This window comes from Thunnus thynnus, chromosome 23 (genome assembly GCF_963924715.1).
Source record: "Thunnus thynnus chromosome 23, fThuThy2.1, whole genome shotgun sequence".
NCBI lineage: Eukaryota > Metazoa > Chordata > Actinopteri > Scombriformes > Scombridae > Thunnus > Thunnus thynnus.
The window spans coordinates 23,361,862-23,376,062 of NC_089539.1; the positions used below are offsets into that span (position 1 = coordinate 23,361,862).

Consider the following 14,201-nt stretch of genomic DNA (forward strand, 5'->3'; position numbering starts at 1 on the left):
ATGGTTGAGGAATGGAGACGTGTACAAGGCTAATGACAAAAATCCGGTTCCTCTCTCTCTGAAGAAACACCCTCAGAAGGTCAGAGTGTTTGTAGATTATGAGGAAGGTCTCATTTGCTTTTATGATGTAGATGCTGCAGCTCTTCTCTACACCTTTACTGACTGCTCCTTCACTGAGAAACTCCCATCCTTCAGTCCCAGTCATAATAACAATGATAACAATGGTAGAAACTCTGCCCCTCTGATCGTCTCTCTGATTGATCACACTGATTAGATTCATCATTTGTTTTCTCAGAAGTTATAAAAAAAAAAAAAAAAAATGATCAGTTGAAATTCTGCTTAATGTGGTTACATTAAATTGTAATTCAACTTTTATTCACACATGAATGAGAAGCATTTTCAAGAAACAGGGCAAAATATTTGTGAAAAAATATTTATGATTTACCGAGCATGTAAATAAAAGATGTTTGAAGCATTTTATGAATCACATTAAATTCTTGATTGAAATTAATACGTACCCAGTAAATACTGAAATTCAAAATAAAGTTGATCTATTATGTTATATTTACACATTACATATTGTACTATGTAAAGAAACAAAAACAACAGTGACACACTAGTTGTATTATGAACCAAATATAAATAAAGACTTTAAGAAGCTTTCCTTCCAAAATTAAATTAGTGATACTATTTGTCTATTGAAAACAGTTCAACACATAAAGCTTCAAAAGTATAAGCTTTTCTTTCTACATTCTTACAGAATGTGAATTGTTTTGTATAACAAATACATTAACAATAAACTACAAAGTAGGACACTTTATGAACAACTGATTCAACACTGGGAAAAAAGTCACTGCATCAAAACTGTAAAAATGATTAACTAAACTGCGGTCCAGTTCCACTTCAGTACTCTGTGCTAAAATGCTTGTTGACTTTGAAAACAGAAACATAGATGGTGAGACTGATGAGGAAGAACTGCTTCTGCTCCTTCAACCAGACCAGCTTCATCTTCACCTGACCGTCGGGGTTCCGGTACTCCATCAGAAAGTGCTCACCGCTGTAGTCGAAGGACAGCGGGTTCTTCGCCATTTTGATGCAAATGGGTGAGCTGACACACCAGAAAGGTTTCTGGAACTCGTCCAGCAGAGTCAGTGTCATGATGCAACAGTTCTACCCAGCACAAGAAAGAACCATCAGAGCTGAAAACAAATAGATGTGACCTTTCTTTCAAACAGCTGACGAAAACCCTCATTTTGAGGAGTCGTCAGTCAAAACAGACGTTGACAACCACAACGTGTGCAGATTGGCTGGTTTAATTGTTATCACAGGCTCAGTATACTGTTACGTCATGTGATTGTTTGTGGTGTATAAACTTCCTTATTTCCACAGAGTTATACTAATTTGAATGTTTTCTTATTAGTTTGAGTGCAGGTAAGCAGTTGGCGTATTTAAGTAATACTGCAAATTCAGAAATCTCCATGACATATAAATACAGAAATCCACTGATGAGTGTGTGGAAAGTGTGGAGCTCTAACATTCAAAGACATGGACAGACTGAAGCTGAAATTATAATTTCCGCATCTGTAAGTACGCATGGGTCCGCTAGGGTCCATGTGACGTCCATGTACGCATAGGCTCTGTGCAGATATCCATGTACCTCCAATGGCTTGTGACCATGCGGACTTGTCTGCCCTGGTCTGTGTGGTCACAACACTGTCTTCCTGTAGATGCCGATCTACTGCGCATGTGTGGAACGCGTCCTCAAAGCGGACAGAAAGAGTATAAACTAGTACTACGAAGAAGTACTACACGTCTGTAGTGTTTGCAGCTGTCCACGTACGCCTCCGCATCAGCTCGGGAGTATAATATAAACAACATAAAATCACAAAAAACATGATACGTCCCTTTTAAGGTAATTGGCCAAATTTCAAAACATTCTTCAAATTTGTGAAAATATTGGTATATATTGTTAACCTGAACCTGACCAAATACTTGGCAGGTGACTGGATGAACCATCTGTCTATCACCGTCTTACCTTGCAAGACAGGTGGATTCACAAGATCACGCAAGAATCCTCATAGGACGCTGATTGGTCCAAACCACTGGTGGTTCGGACAGAAGTGCATAACCCCAGGCCTGAAAAAATGGATTCTCGCCTGATCTCGTGATGCTGTGATCTCGCGAACCCAGCTGCCTCACAAGGTAAATATATTATAGAAGCATTGGACAACATTGCTAAATCTTACCACTACTTGGATTGGTCCAGTGTGTGTTAATTAGTGGACGGGGTATGAAATGTCCTGAGTGTTTTGGACAGATGTACCTCCACTGAGCCCTCCAGCACCTCGCTCTTCCAGGGCAGTTTGATGTTTCCAGACAGCGATCTGTGCTGGGACAAGTTGGTCCTGTTGATGGCCTTCAGCTCCACCTGTCCATCCCGAATCTGAACTGATTGCAGCAGCACAACAAACTTTAGGTTTTTACACATGTAATCAAGACAGTTCCTTCTGTCAGGACAGTGCCAGTTAAATAAATCAAACCTCTGCAAAAACTAATTCTGATGTTACAGTCAAAGTCAAGATTCAGTTTTATGTCAGAATTAAAAGAAATTGTTCAAAAACCTTACAAACAAAACCTGATCAGATGGTTTTCTTAATTAATTTAAATTTAAAAAGGTTTGACAAAGTATTAGGATGATGTGTTAGTCAGATTGTCTGTACCTGTACGACAGAAGAGCTGGCGGAAGTGTCCTGACATGATCTCAGTGCCGGTGTTGTGCAGAACAAAGTGCAAAGTGTAGCCGTGCAGCCCAAACTCAGGGTCCGAGTTGTCCACAGGCGGTCTGTCCACAGGCTCAGAGAACGGGCTTCATGAGGGGACAAAAAGGACAAAGACCACCCCTACTACTGTTTATTAAGCTTCATTAAGCTTCAGGGAAGATTAATGTTTAATAAAAATATAATACCTAAATAAAAAAAATATAATAATGGGAACATTTAACCTAATTAATACATTTGCTCAAATAAAGAACAATAAATAAAAGCACAACTGAACTGATACATTTTTTCTGAAAATAATCAGGTGTTCAAAAGTTTATTTTAAGCGACGAAATTTTCTCATTAAGTTCAAAATTTTTAAGATATTTAAGATTAAAAATATTATTTTTATGTCTTCAGCTGGGTTGATAATGCTGTAGTAATGTGTTAAGACCAGCAGAGGGAGATCTGTCTACCAAAATGAACCTAAAGATTTAACTTTGCTGAACTAGTTTGAAAAATTGAACAATATTAATCTGTTCACTTTTGGATCTGGTGGTGTGTTTTGTTATTTTCTGAATATAAACTGGAGTTTATCAGTGTAACAGTTAAAGCAGCTTATAGAGTTTATAGAACTGAACCCACCAGACAGGAGATCCCAGCAGACTCTTTTCAACCAGCCTGTGGAAGTGAAGGCTGACCATGATGAAGGCAACACTGCTCTGACCCTACACACATAAAAACACTGACATGTTAAATTGTTCTTTTGTTGATGTTCACATTATAAAAACAGATGCACAATGTCAAGACTTACTGGGACACCTGAACAGATCAGAGCTGTTGTTAATGTAATTAGTAACACTTGTGTTTTTCCTACTATGATGAGTCAAAATGTTTGCTATGAAAAATGAAATTTTACAATTTCATGCCTGTGCCTGAGTCAAACATTTCCATTTCATCACTGCATAATTCTAAATTTAATGCAGCCACATTAATGTACATACACAGAGAGATTTAAAAACGCCTTTAGCTATGTTATAATAATCAATTAATCATCATTTCTGATGAACAAAGAAAATGATATCAGTTTAATAATCCAGGAAGTACTGAATGAGTCTAGCTAAATGTTTTTCCCCTCAGTGTGGGGGGAAAAAAATAGACCTCCCATTTCCCTCACTATATTACAGTTGCCACTAACTATTATTTTCACTATTGATCAGTGTGTCGATTTTTTAACTTTCCAAATATATAAGATGTGTCAGGCTGAATTTTTACAAAATAGGAAAAACACAATGTGTAAAAAATGACACACAAGAAATGTAGAATATTTCCATTTGATGCAATGGTGCAGCCATGAAAGAAGCATCATATTTACCCTCCAGATGCCAATGATGAAGCCCGGCGACAGAAGGATCAGTTTGATCAATCTGTCTTTTCCAATGAAACGAGCAGGATGAGTCTTCATGTCCAGCTTCAAAATCAGAGAGCGCCAGTCAGGCCTGACAGAGGAGAAAGGATTGTAAAGGAGTGGTGGTGGATGAATTGAAAAGGAGGTGTGAAGGAGGAAGAGGGGGTGCCTCTTACTTCCTGACTTTGGGGCTCTTCAGTGCGTCCTTCCTGACTCCGTGCAGCTGGATGTTGCTGATATGATGGTATCTGGGGAAGTTGCCTCCGCTCCAACGGACGATCACAGACGACTCGAAGAAGTACGCTCGGCTCTGCTCCAGCCTGCTCTCCCGTCCCAAACAATCACACACTGTCAGCTCCCAGCTCACATTCAGGTTCCTGGAAAAAACTCAATGTAATCAGTTTGTTTACAAGGCTCACAATATTTTAAACCGAAAGCTTCTCATCCAAAGTTTAGTCATCTTGACCTTCAAAGTTATTATTGTGTGTAAAGGCTCGGTCACACTAACATTTAAATATCGGTTCATTTCAATAGAAGTGTTACAGTCAGTGGATTTGCTCACGAGTGAAGAAAAATCCACAAAAAAAATTTATTTTCAAGACAAGTTCAATTTTAGTGGTATGTGAATTTGCGCTGTTGACAAATGGCACACTGTTATGATCGTGTTGAGGGAACGGAGAGCCTGAGAGTTCGAAATGGAGGAAGCTAACATAGCTTATTAGTTGTGTTGCAAAATCTACTTTTATTTAACCTCCTGTGTCACATTATAAACTGCCCCATGAAGGAGACATGGTTTACAGCGGGGGTCAGCAATCAAGTTCAATCATGGACCAGATTTTTTCAGCACTATTTATTTCTTCATGTGCAGTAAAAACACATTTTTTATATGTTTCTGTTTGTCTAAAACAGTTTTAAGATTTTATATGAGGGTGCATGTCATCATTCCCATAAGCAATAAACACACAATAAACAGTGGTCTGCTTTATTTATGGTCTTAGCTGAAGTATTGTTATTGACACATCTGTTCTGGTCACATAAGAGAAGTTATGTTGTGTATCTTTAAATGTATAAGCAGTTAAAAGCTCATATTTATTGGGATTTAGATGATCCTTGTGTTTATATCATTATCTACTGTAGATTTATGAAGAGTCATGTAAAATATTTGATGCAATCTATAAAAAAGGGAAAACTAGCTTTTGTTAGGGGGCCAAATATTTTTGTTGGAGCGTCAGATTTGGCCCATGATTGCTATTTGCCGACCACTGGTTTACAGACAGTCAATAAATATGTCTTTCCAATAACTATGAGAACTTATTCTTTGTTAGCAACTAAGCTAATGAGCTTGCTAACTGACTGTTAATGCTAGTTAAGTGACAGCTCTTTTTGCTCACAACTGGACACTGGAAAAATGTGATAAAGGTGCCAAAAAGGTTGCAAACCACTGCTTCCAAAAAGGAAAGCCTAGATAACCATCCTCAACTGTATTACAACACAGAACAAAAAAATTAAGTTGACTACATATGACTATGATGGATTATTCATCTACAGCAAGTTTTAAGTCTCTATATGAAATAAAACCAGTGGCTGCTGCCTGGAAAGTTGGAAATTAATCTATTTGAAGTTTTGTTATGAAAAACTGTCAACAAGAGTAGAAAATATATTTGATTGTTGTCACTGAATAACACATGAAAAAAGCAGCACAATGACAGCTAGTAGCTTTAAAGCGACACTTTAAAAAGGAAGGAATGATACCTCCTATATACAGTGTTAAAAATCACATTTTCATCCGTCCCGTACCTGAGGACCCACTCTGTCTGCCTGGGCAGCCCCGTGTACGGACTGATGTCCCTCAGCTCTCTCCTCCACTTGTTCAGCTCTTGTCCGGCCATAGTTCTGAAGTACATCTTCTTCCAATGACCTGCTGAACGATCCTCCATCTCCACCGGATCCTCCTTCAGCGCAGCATCGTCCACCGACTTCGGCTTCCATGTTTGACCTCCAAACTCTGACACGTAAATCTTATGCCACATGACACTACAGTGAGAGAAGGTCACAGCTGAACACTGGTTGCAGAGAAGTAGTGAGAGCTACTGATTATGTGATCAAGACCAAATTTTCCTCTAGTTTGTTCAACAAAAGACAATAATTAAAAAACTTATATAGGTATTCAGTAATATCCTGTTCCAATCTGCTGACTAAAAATACACAAATACAGATTTTGGGCTGCTGAGGCTCAGAGGTAGAGCGGGTCGTCCACTAATCCGAATTCAGACAGCACATTGTAAGAACCAGTTCTGAGTGAGAAAGATGTAGTTAATAAGTATTGCAATAAAAGTAGTGGTTTGGTCCCTCTGACTGATATATTATTATATATGACATCATTAGATTATTAATACTGAAGCATCAGTGTTAAAGCAGCATGTTACTGTTGTAGCTGCTGGAGGTGGAGCTAGTTTACACTACTTTATATACAACAGCTGTCAGCAGGTGTCCTGCAAGAAACAGAAAGGTTGTTTTTCTTTTATAGTAATAGTTGCGGCCAATGAGCCATTGTTGGATGCTAACACTTTTCTAAAGACCCAAATGTTATTTTCTGTCTTTTTTTTCCTGCTGTATCGAAATCAGACTGAACCATGAACTGTATGTACCGTTACACCCCTACTTAGCCTGCAAAGCTAACTTGCTGTTACAGATTTTATACAACTACATCTGCATATCTTATCGGATAAATAAGATAACGCCTAATGATCTGAACTAGCTAAAGGAAATACAAGCATTAACAGCACTGTCTGCAACTTCTTGATTAAAATGAAATGAGGAACTGTTTCACACTTACTCGTCATTGGCAAGCTGGTGGAAAAGCTTGCTGACGTGGCTGATGCAGAACAGCGAGGACGCGTCCAGGTACGACAGGATCTTAATCAGAATCTCAGACGGCAGCCTGACAAAAAGGTAATCACTGGCGTCATTTATTCAAAGTAATAACCAAGTGATTTAATCCACCAACTAGTGCTGAAGCCGGTGTCCTGCAGTTCCTCTAACAGGGATGCAAACGGGTAAGGAGAGCATTGTATGGAGAGAGAAAACCTACCACAACTAGGGGGGGTTCAGGGGCCCCTGGGAGAAAATTTGGAAAGATATTCGCTTTACATGATCATCTATAATTACTTTTAAGTATATTTGCATCTGCCTGTAAACTAATTTTAACAGCTGTTATGAGGTAAAACAACCCTACATAAAACACATAAAGGAATCAATAGATGTGAGGGCTGAATACATCAACAAAACAAAAACAAGATGACAAGATAAAAAAGTATGTTGGAAATCAGCTGATAGTAGCTTCTTCATTAACATTCTTCCACTATGAGGCATGTAATTATTAAAATTCATAAAAAGCTCACGTCTAGTCTATATGCATCATTACACATGACATGTAACGTAAATGCAAACGTGAATTCAAACATTTGTCTTTGTTTACTTTAATAAAATAATGAAATAATGATACGCCCAGTCCAGAGCTGACTCAAAACTCAATATATATGCATATAAATGCATCAATATGGCATAATTTGGAGACAAAATTGAGTTAAAATGAACCAATTCTGCATCTAAATCAGTCTTAATCTTTCCTGCTTCAGTGTCCAGACCGCAGTCAGGAAGCACAGGGGAGACTTTGTAACCCCTTCACTTTAATCAGCCGGTGGCAAACAAGATGCAGGTACTTGGCTTACGTCTTGAGGAGTTGTGGCATTTATTCATTGACAAATAGCCTAAACTGTATACACACCACACTGCTACGTTCACAGCTATACTGCTATCTTCATACTCTCCGCTCCGGTCGACAGCCTCACCATCACACACACGCTCTCTCTCAACTGCACACTCGCTACACACTGAGCTAGCTAATGGAGCTACGCTATTGTATAATCAACCGGACAGACTCCCCCCCCCTCAGATCTCCTAGAGTTTGCATCTCTTCTCTATTATCGACTAGGAGAGGCAGCACATACACTGGCCAGAATGAGCCTTTCTGTACAGCTGGCCACCCTCTATAGGTAGCCACCTATACAGGAAGTGATGTTACGCTCGAAGCACACATCTCGACACAGTATCAGCTTTTCAAAACAAAAGTATCACGGTAAGATGTTTTGAAGTGATCAGTTTAAATAGTTTAGACTTTACTGAACAAAATAACAATAACAAAACAAGAAAAACTCCTAACATTCTGTGATTAAAGGCTCTCAAATGTGAAAATGTGCGGCTTTTCTTGGTCTAACAAAACTGTAAATTTTATATTTTGGGGTTTGGGGCTGTTGAGTGGATAATTGTTTGTTTGTTAGTTGCAGCCCTAAAAAACAAGCAGCAAAACCAATTATATTCTGACTAAGTGTTTCAACATGGTCTCAGATGTAATTCATCCATACAGATGAAATACCAACAGCTGCCCAGCAGATGTCGCCATTTCAACTGTACAACATGTCAATACACTTGCCTCATATTGAGTCAGTACTTCAGAAAGCTTTGTTTCTCTTATCACTGTGTACATACAGGTAAAATCTCTGAACATTATACTGTCCAACTAACTCCTATCAATTAGACCTGCAATATAAGACATATTATCTTATCTATATTTAGCAGAACTGGAAAATAAAGCATTAATATAAAAGTCATTAGAGTCCTCGTCTGAAATAAAAATAAATTAAATCCTATGTAAACATGGGACTGGCACTGCTTAATGTAAATTCATCTTTTGGCTACAACTTTTAGTTTAATTAATTAATCTTTCACTCTTTAAAATGACCAAAAATAGTTTTAAAAAAATCATTCTGGGTGGGCAACTGACTTAATTACATGATTAGTTGTTTGGTCTATAAAATGTCCGAAAATTGTGAAAAATGTTGATCTATGTTTACCAAAGCCCAAGATGACGTCCTCAGATGTCTTGTTTTGATCACAACCCAAAGATATTCAGTTTATTGTGACAGAGGACTACCTGAAAATATTCACATTTAAGAAGCTGGAACCAGAGAATTTGGGTTTTTTTTTTTTTAAATCACTCAAAAGAATCATTTGATAGTCAAAATAGTTGGTGATAAATTTTCTGTCAATTGACTCATTGATTTATCAACTAATTGTTGCAGCTCTAAAAAATTTTTTTAGCATTTCCTCAAGTTCAAGTTGACATATTGAAACGTTTTGTTTTGTCCAAGGGTCCAAAACCCCAAAACATTCAGTCTAATGTCATAGAAGACCAGAAAATATTTATATATGAAAAGCTGAAATCATTTTTTTTTTCCAATTATTAAATCTGTTTTAAAAAAAAGACAAAAAAAAAAAAAGATTTAGAAGTGAGAAGTTTTTTCGAGATTTACAATGATACTATAAAATCACTTTTAAGAATCAGCCTCCCATCCTCTATCTGGGAATTCATGTTGTTTTTTCTGATGTTATGTGTATGTGCCAATTCACCCATTTTCCCAATGGTACATTTCAAATCATCACTGTCCAGGTCAGAAAAGTAAAAATTGAAGGGAATAATAACCATTTTCTATACTTTTAAGGCATAAGCCTACACTTACTACCCAGGAAAAAAAACAAGTAAAAATTTGTTACAAGGTGTAATTAACAATGTCTTTAAAACATATTTTTTCATGGTAAAATGATATTAACACTTAAAACAGATGTGACAGTAAATGATAAATAATTTGGTCAAACATTTGTGATTAGCTAGCTTAACTTACCTTTCCACTAAGTTTTCCTTTGGTGGAGAAGATTTCACTTTGGTAAAATTTTCTCTGGTTTCCTCAGTTTTTACTTCTGGGAAGCTGGGATACAAATTTTGAAAAATATTAACATGTTTTTGTCAAGTTAAGTTCTTAATGAAAGTGTAACTATGGCCTCTGTGTGGCAGAAGTCACCTGTGATCCATCCCGCTAACCGGGTTCGGTGCTACCTTTGGCCGCCTTTTCTTCCTCTTCCCGCCCGCCGGTCCTTGACACGGTCCCGCCTGTCCTCCGCCAGAGCCCGGCTTACCTCTACCACGAACCGGCTGTCGTCTACCCGGAGCCGGCCGGCCAGGTTGTCTATCCAAACCCTCCAAGAAACTGCGGAAAAACTCACCTCGTCCGGCCGCCATCACACCTTGATGAAGATGCCACCACTCACCATCATTAACGCGAGGACACACCACTTCCTGTCCACTGTACCTGTGACGTCAGTAGAGCAGCCAGACCGCCAGGTGGCAGCAGAGTGACGTACAAAAACATGACAGGTTCATTATTATCCGTGTTTGTAATTTATCCTGAAGTTTAAATTGGAATGAAAACATATTGTATAAACACAAATCTTTATTTTGAAAATCTTGGTTCAGGGATGCACATTATTTACTTATGAGGAGTTTTTATCACAATACAACATCCTGTGACACCTGGGGATTATGCAAAGGGTTTTGGTTCTGGTATAGTCTACATATGCTATTTAGGCAATAACCAGGGGTTAGTCATCCATTTTTACCATCTCTTACTCTAATTCACTCTCCTGTAGGGAAAACTTGTCTTTCTATTGAAGAGTTTTCCTAATATTATCACCTTTCTGACATTGTCATCAAAAACTGAAAATGTATAAGCTTCATAAAAGTAGCCTAAAACTTATGGCAGAGCTGTTGTATTAGATTGCATTCAATTGAACAGGTGTTCCTAATAAAGTGAGTGCAGGTAAGAAAAGAAATCTAAAACACTTTTTTGGTCTAACTCTCAACTCCAGGAATCTGTTGTGTCACAACACAACTTCCTACTAAAAAGTCCAAACATGTCCAAACTTTTTTTGTCCGTTATACTGGATGCAGATCTGGTGGAGACAGATGCAACATCCACCCTGTTGCAAACAGAGTCTCTTGATTGAAAAGCTTTTGACGCAGCAGATCAGTATGTCAAACCAGTTTTGGGTTAATTTACAGCCCCATTCAATCATGGGACTGTTCCAAGAAGCAAATTTACAGCAGTAGTTATTTGTAGCTGCAGAGCCCAACAATCCACCACACCCATGTGAGCCACATCCCTTAACATGGTGTTTTTCAGCAACATTTTGCAGATTTGCAACATATTTAACTTGCTTTTCTAATTTCTTTTCAGTTTATGCCCTTTTTCTCTGTGCTTTATTCACTTTTCAACTCCTGGTGTTGTGCACAATACGTCTGTTTGGTAATACATCCACGGTTATCTGGAAGTAAAACCTTGAACCCCCTCAAGTCTGGAACATTGACTGATGTATTAAAAAAAGGCGTGTTACAAGTTTTAACAAGCAATTTTATCCAAACCTTCTTGGAAGAGGCCGCTAGTATTGCTCTCTTACCTTGAACAAGTTTAAAAAGAAGATGAGGTGGTGCTCTTTTCTCTGCAAACACTGTCAAGAATAAATACAATAAAGAAAGTTACATGCAATATGTGGTAAAATTTCATCATTTTACATGCATTTCACATTTCTTAAGAATATTGCATGAGGGTAAATTTTCATTTTAATGGCTGTTTCTAGATTTTCTGCCATTAAATTCTATAATTCCCCAAAAAAGTCAATTTATCTTTTAAAAAAAATAAGGTCAACACACATAATTCTACAGCATGACTGTATTTGTACAAAGTTTTCTTAAAAAGTAAAAACACACCAAGAAATTAATTTTACATTCAAACTTCCTGCAAATCTTTCTGTTTATCAAAAAAAGTGACAGGTCTTTATTTTGAAAAATAAAGTCAAATGATGAAGATTCTATGAAATGGCTGTATTTTTACAAGATTATATTAGCAGGAAATACACTGAAATTAAATGTTACTGTTAAATTACATAACAACAAAAGTGGTCTATCTTTTCCAAACAATGTGACACGATGGTGATTCCACAACACAGCTGTATTTTTACAAGGTTGCTCTGCAAGTGTGTGCGTTACATAAGCGCGCTCCGCTCTGTAATTTAACTAAAAGCTGTGAAACTTGAGAGCACATGAATGAACAAACACGAACAGCTACACAGAGAACCTACAGCTCTCGGCTCTGTCTGTGATGTAAACATGCTGTTGGTCTCCAAGCAGCATGATAAACAATTACACACCATGTAATTGATAATGTCCTCATATGGGAAATACAGGAGCAGGCAGAGATGGTGAACATCACTCTGCTCCGCTGCCAGCCTGAGCATCACTGGCAGTTTTCTGGTATTTTGTATAGCAAAGAAAAAACACCTGCATAGTTTAAACTCCAATATTTTCCTTCAAAAGAGAGAAGTCATCCTCTGAACCTCCTTTTGGTGAGTATATTTGGTTTATCATTTAGTTTAACTGGTAAAGCATGGTTAAATAGTGTGAAGCCTCTATATTGTTGCAGTATAATATTCCTTGGACACTTATTCCAAACTGTTTAACTGCTAATAGCTACTAGTTTACTAGAACAGTGTTATTACTGAAGCATTTGTATTATTCTGCTCCCTGCTGGGTATCTGGACAAAAGCTTTTACACTTTATAATGTTTTTCAATTCCTGCACTTCTGTGCTTTTAATCCTTCACTTAAAGGACGGGTTCACAATCTTTCAAGTGTGTCTTAAACCAACAGTCAGGAGCCCAAATGAATATTGAAACATGTTTTTCTTGCTGTAATCATTCCTCCTGTTCATACTGACCATTAGAAGATCCCTTGATGATGCACTTACAATGGAAGTGATGGAGGAAAAAATCCACAGTCCTCCTTCTGTGCAAAAATGAATAATATGAAGCTTCAGCATCCAAATGAGTCAAATCTAGTAGATATCTTTCAACGTTACAGTCTTTTTAGTGCCAAAGTCCTTCTTTTTGTTACTATACTTCCACCTGCAGCTCAACAGGGAAACACTGTCCGAGGAAACACAAAGAGGGAATTTGATGCTAAAAAGACTGTAAATGTGTCAGATATCCACTTGATATGACTAACTCAGACTGCTGAAGACTCATATAAGCTTCACAGAGACTTTTAAATGACTGTGTGGACACACTGTGGATTTTGGCCTCCATCACTTCCATTGAAAGCACATTTGAAGGATCTTTTAATATCCAGTATGAACAGGAGGAATGATTACAGCGAGGAAAACCTCTTTCACTGTTCATATGGACACCTGACTGTCCTGACTGTGTTGTACTTGAGCTTTGACCATAAATGAAGCAGGCTGCTGTTTATTGTGTGTGGATTACTAATGAGGATGATGACATGTCTCCTCAGATACAACCCTGAAACTGTTTTATACCCTCACTTACTTATGTGAAAAACTACATCTGCCCTCAGATACTATCCTAAACAGTGTTATGAATCAATTTTATTCTTTAATCAATTAAAAGATTTAAACAAAACACATGCGTTTCCACTGTGCAGGTTTGTGGCCCCTCAATGAAAACTCCAAATAAAAACTGGCCCAACTGAGCCTCATCGACTAATTGACCCCTGTACTAGTCTTTGGTCTGAGTGAGTTATATAATATGTTTAATAACATGTTTAAGTTATTTCAAACATGGTCCAACATAACAACATAAAAACTAAACAACACAATCATGAAATCCAAAAAAAAACAACACATCGCCATAATTTAAGAAATGAATAAATAATAACTCCCACATCAAAGGACAACACAAGGACAATTTGATAGTTGAAGTAACAATGTCATTGCTGATGTCATTATTACGGGGCCCCTAAAGTCATAAAAGGTGATAATTTACTAGAAATTTGTACGCGTCAACCTGCCAACTTGTAATGCAGGCTACATGTTTTGCTAGACTTGCACATAAAGGAAGAAAGAAAGGGCATACAGACGAAAATCCATTCATTAACAGTTTGTCAACATTTATAACTGCAGAGTTAAATTATTTTCATTAATGACCTAATAAGTATGACAGCAGACCTGATGATGACTTAGAACATGTGAAACACTAACCCTTTATGAATAGCTTATAATCATTTATAACTGCAGACCTGATGACTTAATAGAGAGTGTGAAACATTAAACCCTTTATTAATGATTGCTAATC

At 37.5% G+C, this 14,201-nt stretch overlaps 1 protein-coding gene and 1 long non-coding RNA gene across 5 annotated transcripts; both read right to left on the reverse strand.

Moving 5' to 3' along the window:
• Window positions 1-417: 417 nt before the first annotated feature.
• LOC137176203 (F-box only protein 15-like) lies at window positions 418-10,380 on the reverse strand. 4 transcript variants are annotated; one of them, XM_067582339.1, is made up of 10 exons: window positions 10,083-10,379; window positions 9,906-9,989; window positions 7,001-7,105; window positions 5,962-6,198; window positions 4,341-4,541; window positions 4,132-4,255; window positions 3,402-3,484; window positions 2,721-2,866; window positions 2,324-2,448; window positions 418-1,170 (listed from the first exon to the last, which is right to left on the reverse strand). In XM_067582339.1, the coding sequence occupies exons 1-10, from the start codon at window positions 10,298-10,300 to the stop codon at window positions 904-906; spliced, it is 1,590 nt and encodes a 529-aa protein (XP_067438440.1). In that variant the 5' UTR covers window positions 10,301-10,379; the 3' UTR covers window positions 418-903. The 4 variants fall into 4 exon arrangements, with proteins under 4 accessions (XP_067438440.1, XP_067438441.1, XP_067438442.1 ...); XM_067582340.1 differs by having other exon boundaries at window positions 915-1,170; window positions 2,324-2,443; window positions 10,083-10,380; XM_067582341.1 differs by having other exon boundaries at window positions 1,115-1,199; window positions 2,324-2,443; window positions 10,083-10,380.
• On the reverse strand, window positions 7,106-9,475 carry LOC137176204 (uncharacterized). Its single transcript, XR_010925822.1, has 2 exons — window positions 8,447-9,475; window positions 7,106-7,260 (listed from the first exon to the last, which is right to left on the reverse strand). It is a non-coding gene; the product is annotated as an uncharacterized lncRNA (long non-coding RNA).
• Window positions 10,381-14,201: the final 3,821 nt, after the last annotated feature.